This window comes from Typopeltis vanoorti, chromosome 5 (genome assembly GCF_054136105.1).
Source record: "Typopeltis vanoorti isolate ZY-2024b chromosome 5, IOZ_Tvanoo_1.0, whole genome shotgun sequence".
NCBI lineage: Eukaryota > Metazoa > Arthropoda > Arachnida > Uropygi > Thelyphonidae > Typopeltis > Typopeltis vanoorti.
Window position 1 is genome coordinate 118,229,440 of NC_143553.1, and position 17,340 is coordinate 118,246,779.

At 37.0% G+C, this 17,340-nt stretch overlaps 1 protein-coding gene across 1 annotated transcript in view; it reads right to left on the minus strand.

The window, feature by feature from the left end:
- The window catches only part of LOC150106747 (protein Flattop homolog), a 64,691-nt gene that overhangs the window by 833 nt on the left and 46,518 nt on the right, over nt 1-17,340 (minus strand). The window contains exon 3 of the mRNA XM_090393467.1: nt 8,458-8,593. Coding sequence (XP_090249593.1) covers nt 8,458-8,593 — 136 coding nt within the window. The remainder of the gene's footprint in view (nt 1-8,457; nt 8,594-17,340) is intronic.

Consider the following 17,340-nt stretch of genomic DNA (forward strand, 5'->3'; position numbering starts at 1 on the left):
TTTATTCTTTTTTATAAACCCCCTCAGTTTTACTCTGATAAAATCCCCCTCACTAATTTAAATGTCTCTATCATATCACCTCTTTTCCTCCTACCCACCAAACTCTTCAACCTCTCTCCATAGCCAGCAGTCCAAAGTCCTGATATTGTTTTTGTCACTCATCTCTGGACCCTCTCCAATGTTTCCACATCACATTGAAAACCAGGTGAACAAATCTGAGCATAATAGTCCAATTGTAGTCTCACCAGTGCTTTATACAGTGGCACAACCACTTCCTTATATTAGATGTTAGAGCACTTAGTGGCACTATGATGTGCACTCTTTGCAACACTTGCAATATATACCCTCTAACCTTCAGTCTACTGTCAACCATCATCCCCAAATCTTGAAAATCTCATCCACTTCCTGCAGTACAGCACCATCAGTATAATATAGTACAGAGCCTTATATTCTACACTTCAAAATGTAACACCTTGCACTTATTAATATTAAAACTGCAACCCCACTCCTTTTTCCAAATCAAAAGTCTTTCAAATCTTACTGAACTGAAATAACATCAGTAGTGCTACTTATAATTCTTCCCAACATTGCATTATCAGCAAACAATTGAAGATCTCTAATCAGTCCATATATATTATATATAAAACAAATAAACAGCAGGGACTGCACAGAAGCTTTGAGCATATCAATGGTTTATCATCCTTTATTGAGATTCTACTCCATCATACACAACTTGCTGGTATCATTCAGTAAGCCAATTGCTGATCCATCTAACCAATATATGAACTCTTCCCATTCTCCACAGCTTGTGGAGAATGGGAAGTGGGAAATGGGAAGATTACTACATAAACTTATGTAGTAATCAATCAAACACTTTCACAAAGTCCAAGAATATCACTGTATATGATTCTCCCTTAGCTAACACATTTGTTGCCTTATAAAATGCAAGTAAATTGCTAAAACAAGACCTGCCTGTATTCTATTCCTAACCAATCTTTCCATCACCTTGACTACAACTGCAGTTATACAAACTGGTCTATAATTGGATATTTAGGTCCTAGAACGTGCTTATGGAGTGGTACTATATTGCCATCTTTCCACTCCTTGGGAACCCTGTCGACTGCAAGATTTTCATTAAAAAAACCTAGTCAAGGACATAGCTAACTATTGTGCACATTCCTTAAGAATATATGGTGTTATGTTCCATTCTCACAGTCTTATTAACATCTCACCTAATCAACACCCGATACACATCTGATTCTTTCACTTCCAATTTTCCTAATACTTGTCTTCCTTCTATATATTGCATAGCATCATTTACACCAGTATGATATACCCTGATAAAGTGCTCGTTGGAAGTTTTTCACTTGGTAATATTATAAATTAAAGATGCCAAGAAATTATATTCTTGGTTTAATCCTTTAGCCAAGTGAAAGCAAACAAGTTTGCACCTGAACTATTTTCAGGACTGGGCCAACTAGTATAAAGAAGCTAAGACTTCACATCACTTTAGTATCCCATAATGCAAAACATATTTCTTTGCAGACATGTATAATGCTATGCATTATGGGAAGGGTCACTACCCAGACTAGTTTCGACCTTTATTGAGGTCTCATCAGTGGGAGCCAGACCCAGAGATGATACTAATGTTGAAGTAATGCAGAAGTCATATTTTCATATATACAAGTAGACAAAAGGTGTTGCACCTTATTATTAAAATACTCTGGCTTAGATAAAGATGTTGGAGGGTTTTTCCATTTTAAAAAGATTAGACCAAGGATAAAAAAAAGGATTAAACCAAGTATATAATTTCTTTGTATCTTTAATTTATAATATAACCAAGTGGGAAAACTTCCGTCTTTCTCTAATCCAGAGTATTTTAATAATAAGATGTGACACTTTTGGCTACTCGTATATGAAAATATGACTTCTGCATTACTTCAACCTTAGTATCACCTCTAGGTCTGGCTCCCACTAATGAGACCTCAATAAAGGTCATGGGTAGTGACCCTTCCCATAATGCATAGCATTATACATGTCTGCAAGGAGATGTGCTTTGCATTATGGGATACTAAGACAAATGATGTGAAGTCTTAGCTTCTTTATATGAGTTGCCCCAGTCCTGAAAATACTTCAGGTGCAAACTTGTTTGCTTACACTAAGATAAAGGATTAAACCAAGTTATAATTTCTTGGTATCTTTAATTTATAGTAAGCAAACAAAGTTTGTGCCTGAAGTATTTTCAGGACTTAGCAACTCGTATATAGAAGCTAATGGCTTCATTGAAGTCATTATTAAACCAAGAATATAATTTCTTGGCATCTTTAATTTATGATAAAGTGCTCATTCAATAATTCCACTATTTTTGCAATGGTTGCAAAGGAATTTTGCAAAAATTCCTTTGCAACCATCACTCTGCTGCCATAATTATTCTTTCTCTTGCTAGAAGAAAAATTCCCTTGAAATAACCTTGGCCTGACCAGCCAATCTCCTCTCATACTACGTAATTTTTTTTGTCACCTTCCTAGCCTACACTCACATTTGAGCTCTCTTCTACTCCTTATAGTTCTTCATAATTTTGAAATCTCTGCATATCCTTATTCAAAGCTTTCCTGATATCATTAAGCAGATATTAAAAACACAAAAGAAATCCTCAGGGCACACCACTAGTTACTTTCCTGTTATAGGATATTGCTTTCTCCATACAAAATTTGCTGATAAGATGAAAGGGAAGGATGTCATGATAAAATGAAAGGGGGGGGGAAACATTTTTACTAGGTTCAGATATAGCTGCCATTTTCTGATATCATCGCGGGAGAACCAAACTATCAAAACAATATATCTGTTCTTGAATTCATTTACAGACGAAGAACTCGCAACTGAGTCAGGCAATGCATTCCACTCATTCACCACCCTCCAGGCAAAAAAACCTTGTTCTCACACCCTTGTTAACCACACTTTTGCTTAATTCCCAGGGATGACCTCTTGAACTGAAACATTTCACCTGCATCAACCTTATAAAAACCTTTCAGTAATTTAAATGTTTCTATCATATCCCCTCTTCTCTGCCTATCAACAAACCTCTGCGATCCACAAGCTCTCAATCTATCAATGTAGGGAGCATTTCTTACATCACTCACCAACTTAGTCACTCTCCTCTGAACCCTTTCCACAACCTCCTCATCTCCAAGGGATCCAGGTGACCAGACCTGAGCACAGTAATCCAAATGTGGAAGTATCAATGCTTTATAAAGGGGAATAATAACCTCTTTATCTCTGGATATTAGTGTGTTCCTTAATAACCAAGTAATCCTATGTCTAATTTTGGACACCTTAGCAATGTGTCCCCTGAAACTTCACTCCGTATCTACCAACATCCCTCCCCCCAAGTCCCTAGCCTCATCAGTCTCTTGGAGTACTGTTCCATCACTATAGTACACAGCTGGTAATCTTTTAATCCCAAAATGCATAACTTCACTTTTCCACACTGAACTGACATCCATTTCACCAGCTTATTTAAATTATCCTGCAAACTCTCAACATCAGCTTGATATTTTTTATTGCACTACCCAACTTTGCATCATCAGCAAACAATTGGATATCTCCTTTTCAGCCATTTCCTATATCATTTATGTACAAATTAAACAACAATGGCCCAAGCACAGAGCCCTGAGGCACACCACTGGTCACCTGCCTTATCCTGAAATCTGCTCCTCCATACACCACCTTCTGGTATCTCTTTCCCTGAGCCATTCTCCTATCCATATCACCAGCTTAGTATCCATCTCCAATTTGCGCAACAGTATTCCATGGGGTATCCTGTGAAAAGCCTTAGCAAAATCCAGAAGCGCTACTGTGTAGCCATTTCCTTTGTCCAACTCAGATGTCATTCTATTATAAAAAGTCAATAAATTGCTATGGCAGGATCGACCTTTAACAAAACCATGTTGGCCCCTATAGAGTATCATATCCTGATCCACCCATTCTTGAATTTTGTTTTTAACCAACTTTTACCACCACTCCCGAGATGATGATTGGTCTGTAATTAACTACAGCAGTTAATTACAGGCCATACAGTTAATTCCACTCCCTAGGGATCATACCAGAGTTCAAACTTAAGTTAAATAACCAAGTAAGAGGCATTGACAATTCCTTTGCACATTCACGCAACACCCTGGCTGATATTTCATCTAAACCTACAGCAGTGTTCACATTTAAATTTTGCAATATACTAAGTATCTCTGATTTCTTATCTTCAATTCTCACATTAGTTATTGCTACAGGTACAGAGATATTCTCACTTGGGTGATAGACTTTTGAAAAGTGATCACTCAGTAACTCTACTATTACATCTGAATTGGTCACCTAAATTCCATCGGCACCCACTAAGGTTATCCTTCCGAAGTCATTCTTCCTTTTACTTGCCACATAGCAGAAGAACTCTTTGGGATTACCCTTGATCTCCTTGGCTAAGGACTTCTCATAATCTGATTTAGCTTTTCTTACTATGCTGGTAATCTTCCTAGCTTCAGCCTTGTACTGCTCATGGGTGTACTGATCGACTTTCTCCTTGTAAATTCTCCATAACATCTTTTTTTTTTTGCAGATCAAGCTTGATACCACTACTCATCCATTTAACACCTACTTTGTTTGTCTTCCTGACCATGGGGACACAATCTGATTATTGCCTTCCTCAGATACCCACTGATTTTATCCCATGCACTGCTAACATCTTGCTCCTGCAATATGTTCTACCATGGGACTGCTGCAAGCTCACTCCGAAGCTTGTTACAATTGCCTAACCTGTAGTTCCATATATACCCCTTCTTAAGTGAGAAATCCACAAATTTTGCAACTTCCTAAGTCAATACCACATGATCGTTCTCACCAATTGGAGGTAATGTGGATACCTTATTTATGCATACATCCACTGAACCAATGACTAGGTCCAACACTCTCACACCACGTGTCCCCTCAGTTATGTGCTGTTTCGAGTAATTATCTCATAGAAGATGTATGAATTCCATTTCCTTTTTGCCACGTGATATTTCCTCCTTCCAATTGATATCACCATAATTAAAATTCCCCATAATAATCACTAACCCTGTACTCATTGCACTAATTTGCCAATGCATGAATTCAATATCATTCCCTATACCCCTGGCCTATAGCAGCAGCCAACTATATATTTGGTTGCGTTGGTCACTATTTCACACCAGACTGCCACAAATGTACTATCATTCAAATGTCTATCATCTTGATTACTACTTTCTTTGGCTGCAACTCATCAGCTATCATCAACAGTACTCCTCCCCCCATTCTATCTTCTCTATCCTTCCTGAAAATACTGTATCCATCACATTCAATTCCAGTGACCACATCTTCTGCTGACAGCCAAGTTTCACTAATGCCTACAATTTTTGATGAGATTGCACTGACTAATGCCAAAAATAATTTCCTCTTATTTCGAATGCTTCTTGCATTTGTATACAAAAATTGCAGATTTCCTTTAGTTCTTGTACCCACTTTAGAACTGATAAAGATATCACTAATTTCAGTATTCCCATGCCAATTTTTATCCCCTCTATTCTGCAATTTATTTTGCAAATAAATTATACAATCACTGCTTAAGTTTCTCCCTCTTACACTCAACCTTTTCAATTTTAGTTTCCCTGCCCACTTTAACTTGTTCAGAAAACAGTAATCAATCGCTTAATACTGTCCATGTTCAGATGCAACCCATCTCTTGTATACAGCTGTCTTTTGCTTCAAACATACTCCAGACCTCTTTTTTTGCACATTCTTGCAATCATATCAATCATTATCATCGCTCATCTGCTTAATTCATAATTGTCAAAATGAGGCAGCACACACGCTATCCTCCCATTGACATTTTTCTTCTTCACAATATCTAACAGTGTTCTTAAATCTTTTGCTACTCGATTTATATTACCACTCAGGTCATTTGTACCCACCATAACTATCATCTTTTCTGCATCATGCCCTCTCTCTATTGTTCCACCAGCTAAGCACTCCTCAGGCATACTGCTCTCCATACCTTAATCATAGAATCACCATATATTTTACCACTCATAACGTCATTCAAGTCCAAACAAGAATCACTCACGGCCTCATTTTCTACGCTATTCAGCATGACTCTCCCAGTTTCATTACTCAATGCTCTTTTACTTACTTCCTCACTCCCACAGCATCTCGTTTCTTCTAGAACTCTTGTGCTTTCATTCTGTTGACTCCCAATCACTCCCATACTATTTATTTCTTCATCAATCACCAAAGACTCTCCCATACTTAATCCTGTTGTAGTTACTTCCACTAACGTAATCTCCATAGACCTAATCTCTCTATTCAACCAATCTAACTCGGTTTTAATTTCCAGAATCCCATTACTGAGCATTTCCAATTCCTCTTGCAAAAGATGAAGGTCACTTTTCATTTTTCCGAACTCTTGCCAAAGTTCATCCGCTACAGTCCTGATGTCTGTTTCCATGCCTAATTGATCCGGCCTGTCCCAACCCTTCTCACATACATCGACGTTTTCTTTTTTCTCATTTAGCCAAATAGTCCATAGATCCTTCTTATTCCTCAATGCATATATATAACAGTTCCCGCAATGCATCCACTTCGAAAAATCCAACTCAGAGACAGACTTTCGTAGAGAAGTTCTGTGAGCCGCTGACATACGCTTCTTATTGGACACCATCTTTTTAATCTTAGTTCAATCTTTTCATCTTAGTTATTATATAGCAACCTAACTTTCCTAGAGCAGGAAAATTAGATAACAACCAGGAAAGCAGTTTATGAGTTTTTAGTTTATGAGATGTGAGCATACTATATTATACTTGATATTCTTGTTTTTCACCGTAGTATAAGGAAACAAAACTTTTTACAACTTCACACATGCATTTGTATGGTGGATACGTTGGGTGTCTTTTAACAAAGAAACTATGAAAGTTATTTTAGTGTACAAAAAAACAAGTCGTTAAGTTATTTTGCATGCAAATTTGGATTTTTTAATACTCATTTAATACACTGGATAAATTTAATACACTGGGTAAAATATGGATGAAAATAAGACTATAAATTCACATCAAATATAATATACTGTTCAAACAAAAAAAAAAAAAATATTTTCTGCAATGAGTTTTATGATTCCACAGGAATCTTAACTTAATAAAAGTGTTAAATTATAATTTAATACCTCCATGGAGTCAACAAACTCATCATGAAAGGTCTGCTTTAGATAATATAAAAGCTATCATACCACTTCTTTAAATCGTTCACTGTCTTGCACCCTCATTATCTTAGGAAAAGCATTCCTTGCCCCTACTACCCTCCATACAGAAAAGCCTAATTCTCATCCTCTCACTACTTCCTTTTGCAATTTTCAGAGTGGCCTCTTGGTCTTGTTCCTTTTCCTCATTCTATCGTTTAAAAATCTACCCAGTGTCGATTTGGTAAATAAATACATTTCAGCTTATTTATTTACTCATATTGGTTTTCCCCCGTTCCTCATCTGTTCCTTAGGACTGGTTGAGCCCTCCTAATGAGGGATTAAGAATGTATTTTATGAAAGCTGTGTGTGTGTGTTCATGGGCCAGTTTGCCTGTTATGAGTGATGAAAAACCCGATTTACTCGTATGAGACCGGCTAACTCACCTTTAGCCGAAAAAGATCATATAAAGATTCCTCACATCATAGATGGGAACTGAACCCAGGTCTTTCCGACCAAAGGGCTTCATCTATACTGACAGAGCTATGGAAGCTCTACCTTTCAGCTGCTTAAATATCTCAATTTTATTACCACCTTCACTTTCCATCCACAAGACTCTGCAGATTATGTACTCTTAGTCTTTTCTTATATCCAACATTCTGCAATCCTGATATTGTTTTTGTTATCTTCCTCTGTACCCTCTCCAAAGTTACTTCGTGACCTTCAAATCCCATTCAGCTCTGAGCACAGCAATCCAGATATTATTTGATCAGGACATTATACAACAGAACTAATACCCTCATCTCTGCTGGTCAATGCCATTCTTAGTACTGCAGTAGTCCTCAGCTTACTTCATGATCTTTGCAATATATCCTCTAAACTTCAGACTTCTATCTACCATAGCCTCACAATTCCTTCTCTTTCTTTCTCCACTTTTTCCAGTACTGCTCCACAAAAAGAGTGCAGCTTCCATTTATGTATCACAAATTTCAAAACCTTACATTTAGCTGTGCTAAACTGAAATTCTCTCCCCCATTCATTTGCCACTCTTTCTAGCTTGTTAAAACATTCCTTGAAGAGCCACATCATGAGCACTATTACTAATAATCCTCCAAAGTAAACTGAACAAGGATAAGGAAGAAAAGTTGGCTTGTACTTGGTACTAGCAGGAAATATAACTAATCATAATTTCAGTATAACAAATATAGTAGTATTAAAAAACTAACCTGGTTGAACAAAATCTTTACCCCAAGTACCTTGGAAGTCACTCCATTCTTCAAACTTTGGTTTTTTCACGTCAGGTAGAAAGTGTCCATTGATGTCTGCTATGGGTTGAGTAAATCCTTCTAAAGTTCTAGGCCACTGTAATATAAAATTATCATATGGCTTTAGATAATAAGATATTTATAAAGAATACAGTTTGTCAAAAAATATAGAAATTACTAAAAATATGTGCATAACTTGAAATTAATAGATATGTCAGCAAAGGTTGGTTGATTGGTAGAACCTCTGCTACTAATGGCTCACGCAAAAAGTTAAGCAAGTTTGAGCACGGTTAGTAGTTGGAAGGGTTCAATCGTTCAATGCTGTTGGCACACTCTCCCTCGATGAATCTTTCGACTCCCTTGAGGTGTCACATCATAATAATAATATCTATTGCAAAGCTAATTCTGTGTTTCAGTTTAAAAGCAACTGCCATCATAGTTACTGTTCATCCAATCTGCCCAAAGACATGCAAATTAATATTTTAAATCTGTACAGATAACTTGCTTCGATTAAGCAGCCTCTGAATGATATCACAATGTGATCCATTAGCAAATCTGTTCAGAACAGGTATGTAAAGACAGATTTAAAAAAAAAAAGTTTACCAATGTAATAAATTAACACTACTTTCAGGTTATTATGAGGATTAATAATAAAAATAAGAGGGGAAAAAAGGGATTTTTGTTGTCAATGTCTGTGTGTCTTTAAAGAAGCCCTAAACAAAATCTAGTTTTTAGTTCTTGTTGCTGACAGCTTATGTTTGGTACAGCAGAATATTAATTTAAACTAAGGTAACTATTCATTCCCAATTTTTGGGACATGTTCCAAAACAATATTTACATCCTGGACTGTTTTCTTCCCAACTTTTTATTTTATTTTTCTCTCTGAAAAGGAATATTTTGCCTTCTGCATGTAAAACATGTCTGCAGAAGAAATTTGCATTACATTTTTTTCTCTTTGAAGAACTCCGTGCAAGTTAATTGTTACAAATGTTTTTTTTATCTTCTCCTGGTTTCCATGGTGATTCTGATACAGTAGAGAGAGTGCAAAAGACATATCAAAAATGATATCAGGATTGTGGAATACCAATTATGAAGACAGACTGTGAATTTGTAGATTGCAGACACTAGAAAACAGGAGAAAGAGGGGGTGATATGATTGAGACAAACTTCTGAAAGGGTTATACAGAATTTCAGTACATGGAACTTTTCATTTTATGGAGAGGAAAATGATGCAAGATCATCCTTGGAAGTTGAGAATGAATGCTGTCAAGAAGGGTAAGGGCTAGAATTTTCTCTCATAGAGTAGTGCATGGGAGAAAGTGTCAAGAACAGGTATGACAGCTGGTACGAATAATATAGCCTCCCTTAATGAGTTCTTGACTCCCTGGAGGTCTCTCTTAATAATAATAATAATAATAAACACAAAGCTTATATCTATTATTATGGACATTATTTTCAGTGTTAGAACTTGTAAACTCCAATAAATAAGGTCGAAATAGCTGCACAAATCATGAAATGAATTGGTGTCTGTTCAAGAAATCTCCAAGAAAAATTAAAATTTAATTACAGCAATTAGAATAACTATTTTTTCAGAAATGACAACACATTACCTTGATTACCTCGATGGACCTGTGTTTCACTCAGGATTTCTCCATGAGTGCAGGTCACAAAGATGCCTCCAGCAATCTCGATCTTGAGCCTCTCTCTTCCATGTTATACCCATAGATTTCACTAGTGGATCTTCCCATCTTGTAGGTGGTCTTCCTAGTTTTCTCTTTATTCTTGGTTGCCAGTTGAGTATTCTATATGTCCATCTGTTATCCCTGAGTCTGGCTATGTGACCTTGCCCATCTCATCTTGCTTTCATATACTGCAGTTACCACATCTTTTACACCTGATCTCTTTCTTAGTTCCATGTTTCTAATATGTTCCATTCTGCTGATGTTACAAATCCTGCGTTTTATTGCACGCTGAGTTATTCTGAGAGTCTCTTCTTCTTTTCTTGTCGTGTTCCATGTTTCTGATCCATATGTGAGTGATGGTAGAATATCACTATTAAATAGTTTTGCCCTCGGAGAGATGTCAAGATTTGGATCAGTAAGTGTTTCTTTTAGTCTCTTGAATGATAGCCATGCAGCTTTCTTTCTTTTTTCTAGTTCTTCAGATAAATCGTTATTCATTTTTATTGTTTGTCCTAAGTACTTGCACGAGTCAACTTGTTCTATAGGGATGTTATCAATACATAGATGACTGTCACTTGTGTAGATGTTTTTGATCCATTTTGTTTTTTCTAGATTCATTTCTATCTTACTGCTGTTTGTGTATACTTTTTCACCCATTTCTTCTATGTCTTTTGGGTTACTGGATCATTGGAAAACATAAGAATTTGTAGCTTTTTACCATCTATGCTTATTCCTCCGTTTAGGTCTATTTTTTTCAGAATGTATTCTAAAGTGCTGGTAAATAGATTCGAGGAGATCACATCGCCTTGGCAGACCCTTCTCTTTATATCTATATTTATAGGTTGATCAAATAGGGTTATTTGCGTGGGCTGATTTTTGTTAATTTCTTTTATCATATGGATATAAGCAGGATCCACATTTATTTCCAGTAAGGCACTGATGGCTGCATTGTGTTCTATGGTATCAAATGCTTTTTTAAAATCAATAAACAGGAAACATAGATGGATTCGGTATTCTCTGCATTTTTCTGTTAGTTGTGAAATGACCTGGACAACACATAAGATGATAAATTAAAGATGCCAAAAAAATAATAATCTTGATTAATCCTTTATCCAAGCATAAGCAAAGAAGTTTGTGGATGAAGGTATCTTCATGACTAGGCAATTGTACATAAAGGCTAATGACTTCATATTAATTGCCTTAGTATTTCATATTGCAAAGCACACATCCTTTCAGGTGTGTATGATGCATAGCATCATACACACCTGACATGGAGGAGTCGTGAAGATACTTCACATGTAAATTTTTTTGCTTAGGTTTGGATAAAAGATTAATCAAGAATACAAATCCTTGGCACCTTTAATTTAATTTATAAACAAGTGAAAAAACTTTCAACAACCAGCTGTAATCCAGAGTATTTTAATAATAAGGTATTATACCTTTTCACTACTTGTATATGGGAAATATACTAAGGCAATTAATGTGAAGTCATTAACCTTTATATACAAGTAGCCTAGTCATGAAGATATTCTGTGTGCAAACTTTGTTTGCTTACACTTGTATAAAGGATTAATCAAGAATACAATTTCTTGGCATGTTTCATTTAATTTATTTGCTTAGGTGTTTTTGCCGGCCTGGTTAGCCAAGTGGATTGCATATCCGCTCTCCAGCCAAAAGCTGCAGGTTCGAATCCTGCTGTGGGCATGGATGTTTGTGATTGTCTGTGGAAATATCAGTAGTGGTCAGCAGTAGATGGTGTTGGTGTAGCTGCAGTCAGTTGATGATTGAATGGTGGAGATGGAGCTATAGAGCAGCTGCTCTCTCTCTTGATGAGTTCTCGGACTCCTTGGAGGTGTCAAATAATAATAATAATAATTATAACCAAGTAAAAAAGCTTTCAATAATATAATAAGACAATCTTGTCGTTCCTTCAGGAATGGCAAGATTGTGTTTTTTATATAGGAAAAGGGCTAGATTTATCATTACCCAAAGTTAAGGAAGATAGACAAGACAGCTGTTTTGAATAGGAGTATAGGTACAACTGTTTACTAGATGTTAAAAATTTGTGCTATGAGGAGCAGTAACCATAAAAATGGTAACAAGGGAAATGCTAGAGATGATGGTTTTGGGTAACTACTGACATCATACAAGACTTGAATGAAAGTATTCAAGCATGAATACCTTCCTTTAAGCATTTAATGTAGTGTAGTGCATCTCTTCAAATCCCTTCAAAATAAGTCTTACTACTAGAAGCATCTCTTCAAGATGATATGACAATACTGCAGCATGGACAGATTTGTATACACACATTTCTATTTTTGTTCACAGATCTGGTTACATGGACAACAAGGAAACATTAGTAAGAATGCAAAGGTGAGTAATTAAGTCTCAAAACTCTGGAATTTTGAATATGGGAGTAGATTAAGAGAATGTGGTCTGCAGAGCTTAGTAGATAAGAAATGATATAATTGGTGAGAGCAGCCTATTAGATATTGAAAGTTTTTTCACCTGGTTATAGTATAAATTAAAGATGCCAGAAAATTATATTGTTGGTTTCATCCTTTATCCAACTGTAAGCAAACAAATTTTGCACTTGTTCACTTCACGACTGGAATACTTGTATATAGAGGCTAATGACTTCACATCAGTTGCCTTAGTATTCCGTATCACAAGACTCGGTGTGGGAGGTCAACTCAAATACTATCATCACACCACTCCTTAAACTCATTCACTGTCTACGTGTTCACAACCTCTCAGGCAATGTAACACATGGCATGCTTCTACCACTCTCCATGCAAAAAACATCTTGTACTTTTACTGAACTCTGCAGTCTGCATGCTCTCAGATTGTTCTCATAATCAACAGTGGACAGTCCTGATATCATTTTTGTTATCTACCTTGCACTCTCTCCAAGGTTTTGTGAGGATAGAAGGGGTAAAAAGGGAGGGGGGAGTTCTATTGATGATAGAGAAAGAGTTATGTCCATACAAAGTACAGATGCAAGACGAAAATAGTGCCAGTAGTTTTGAGGCAGTATGGTGTGAGATAGAGGTGAATGGAATCAAATACTTGGTAGGATGTTGTTATATACCAGGTAATGTGGATGGTGGTGATAGTGAAATGTATAGTCAAATTAGACAAGCAAATAAGAAAAGGGTGATCATTATGGGTGATTTTAATTATGGCAATATAGACTGGAATGATAAGATAGCAACTGGAAGTAAAGAAAATGAGTTTCTTGAGTTTTTGAGGGATAACTACCTCAGACAGTATGTCACACAGGGCACACGAGGATTAAGGGCCTTGGATTTGGTCATCTCATCAGAGGATGTAATTATAAATGAGATGTCAAATCATCCACCAATTGGTGAGAGTGACCTGGGTGGTTGCCAGCAATGTGGGTGTAGCGTGGAATGAGGAGTTAGCCTGGAAAAGAGTTCAATACAGCTTGAGGGATTTTCAAAAACTATCTAGTAGATGCAATGTCTAAATGTATTCCAAGGGTGAGAATGTTAAATAAGGTAGATGTGAGATGGATGAATAAAGAGATTAAGCATGTGATACAGAGAAAAAGGGCATTGTGGAGGCAGCATAAGAGAAGTGAAGTAACCAATTTCATGAGGTCTACAAAGACCAGCCAAGGAGAGTGACTTGGTTAGTGAGAGTAGCTAAAGAGAGGTATGAACAGCAGTTAGCTAATGAAGCCAAAAAGAATCCTAAGGAGTTCTTTCGATATGTAGCCAGCAAAAGAAAGAATGATTATGGAAGGATGATATTGATTGGAGAAAATGGTATACAGACAGCCGTTGCAGAATGTGTGGTGGAGATTCTTAATGAGCAGTTCATAAAGATCTTTCAATATTGTGAATGTGACTTCATGGAGAGATTGAGAGCAGTTGATGATGGGGAGGAGAGACTGACTGTAAGTGAGCAAGAGGTGTTTGGCGAGTTGAGTAAACTAGATGTAATAAGGCTGTGGGACTTGATAATATATCATCGCGTATTCTGAAGGAATGTGCCAGAGAGTTGACACCTGCCTTGACATATGTTTTTAATACGAGTCTTGCACTTGGTCAAGTTCCTAATGAGTGGAAGGAGGGCAAGATTGTGCCACTTCATAAAGGAGGTGATCGAACTCAAGCATCAAACTATAGGCCTATCTGTGTGTCAGGTGTTGTGGTTAAGTTGTTGGAGAAGTTTGTGAGAACTAGGATCCAGAGTTGGGTTGACAGCAATGGTATTATCTTTGATGGACAGCATGGATTTGCTAAAGGGAGGTCATGTTTTAGTAATCTACTTACTAATTACAATAAAGTGGCTGCTTCCTTTGACAGAGGAGAAGGATACACAGTAATATACTTGGATTTCGCAAAGGCTTTTGGTAGAGGACCTCATGATAAGTTGACAGTCAAACTAGAGCAGATGGGGTTGGATATTAGATTAGTGCATTGATTTTTTAACGATACTTGTGACATAATGATTAGAAATATTTTGCAAATTAAACATTATTCTTGTGTAAACGTGTATATATTTCTAATGGATTAGTGCATTGGATTGGAGAATGGCTATCTGATAGGTATCAACAAGTTGTGTATGGGGGTGCGATATCAAGGAAAAGGAAAGTCACTACTGGAGTGCCTCAGGGGTCTGTTTTAGGGCCATTACTGTTTAACTTGTATATTAATGATATTGGCAAAGATTTGGATGGAGATATTCAGTTGTTTGCAGATGATGCAAAGTTGGGACGAAACATAGAGAGTAGTGAAGATGTTGTGGCCTTACAAGTAGACCTGAATAAATCGAGTGATTGGGCACAGAAATGGGGATATGAGTATAATGTTGCAAAATGTAAGGTTTTAAAATTTGGAAAACAAAGATGGGATGCAAAATTTATGCTTGGTGAGAATATATTGTTGGTGATAGAAGAAATAAGAGATCTGGGGGTGATAGTGGATAAGGATCTAAAATTTAGGGGACACATCGCCAAAATTGTGAAGACAACACAAAGGCTTCTGGGAATGATGCGGAGGATACTGACGTGTAGAAGTAGGGAGATTCTTGTTCCGTTGTATAAGGCTTTGATTAGGCAACACATGGACTATTGTGCCCAGATTTTGGTCACCTGGTTTTCAGAAGGATGAAGAGATGTTGAAAAGGGTCCAAAGGTGACTGACTAAGGTAGTTTCTGACCTGGAATGTCGAGTATGAGGAAAGATTGAGAAGATGTAATTTGCAGAGTCTGGTGGACAGGAGGAAGAGGGGAGATTATAGGATCAATGGTGGAGAAGTTATACAGAGAATAGTGGGAGATCAGGGGAGAACCAGAGGTCATCCCTGGAAACTGTATAAAGAGGTGTGAGTAGGGGAGTGAGAGGCAGGTTTTTTTCATGCAGAGTTGTGGATGATTGGAATGCTTTGCCTGAGAGTGTGATGTATGCAAGGAGTTTGAGTGTGTTTAAGACACGGTGTGATGAGATGTGTGTGTGTGTGTGTGATAAAGGGACCTCCCAGATGAGTCTTTGACTCCATGAGGTCTTGGGGTAATAATAATAATAATAATAATCCTCTTCAAATCCTGGTAACTAGATCTCAGCAGAGAAATCCAGATGCGGTCTGATCAAAGCTGTATACAATGGGACCACCACATTTTTATCGGTTGTAGTTAATGTCCTCCTCAGTACTGCAGCAATTCTCTGAGATGTCTTCACAACCTTTGCAATATGTCCTTGGAACTTCAAATCTCTATCCACAATAACCAAAAGATCCCTTGTTTCCTCCAATTCTTCCATTATAATCTTAACAAATGATTATGAAGTATCCCATCTGTGGTTCCCAGATATAACCTTCCTACTTGGTGATATTGTTCTCCCATATACAACTTTCTGATATCTACCAGAGAGCCAATAACGAATGCAATCCACTAACCTGATATCCAAACCCATATAATGTAACTTAAAAATCAACTTGTCATGTGGCACCCTGTGAAATGCCTTGGGAAAATAAAAAAAAAAAAAAAAATTCCAGGGATGCCTTGCACTCATCTATTGCTATTGTTACTCTATTGTAAAAGGTTACCAAATTACTAAAACAAGAGCGCCCTTTAACAAATCCATGCTGGCCTGCATAAATAATATTGCCCTCATCTACCCAATTCTATATACAAGTTCTTAGCAATTTCTCCAAAATCTTAAGAACTACAGAAGAAATACAAACAGGCCTATAGTTTGATACCTCGATGCTACTGGTATCCTTATGCAATGGATATACTATCTTACCCTCCTTCCACCCTCTCTAGGAACCTGTCCCATTGCAAGACTTTTATTAAACAGCCAAGCTAATGGCACATTCCCATAAAACACATGGTGAAATTTCGTCTAGGGCCTGCCTTATTAACATTTAGCGTACTCCGTATTCGGAATACATCACTTCTAACGTTTCATTACTCATTATCCTTCTAGGAATACAGCCTGTTGTACCAGGGATAAACACTAATAAAGTGATCATTAAATATTTCAACTATGTCATCTGCTTTGGTCACCTGATTCCTGTCTCCATCTAGCATGATAATACATCCACTATAATTTTTACTCTTACTTACCACATAGCAAAAAAACTCCTTGGGATTCTCCTCTCATATTCTAATTTTTCTCCCCCTTACAATACTAGTCACTTTCCTAGTCTGAGCCCTATATTCCTCATGAACCTGTTCCTCTCCTGTCTCTTTATATGTCTTCCATAATCTCCTTTTCTTCTGCAATTCTCCTCTTATTTCTCTTGTCCTCAATTTGACTCCAAATTGCTTTATCTTCTTCACTCAAGATATACAATCTGCCTGCTGTCAACAACTTTTTATTAACCTGGCATTAGTAAGGCGGGGTGTCACAGTTATTTCTTTCTATATCTTTGGGGTCTGTGACACCCCACCTTACTAATGCTGGGTTAAGCATCTCCCATGCACTAATTACCCCCCATCCCTCTTCCTTCACATTCTTTCACCAATTGCACTGCTGTAAGCTGGTTTCTAAGCCTTATAATTCCACATAAATTCTTTCTGTTTTGATACCTCCACATGCCTATTCATCCTCCAAGTCATGACTCCATGGAAACTCTCACTAATGGGAGCAAGTATGATATCTCAGTCACAAAACTGATGCTATGACCA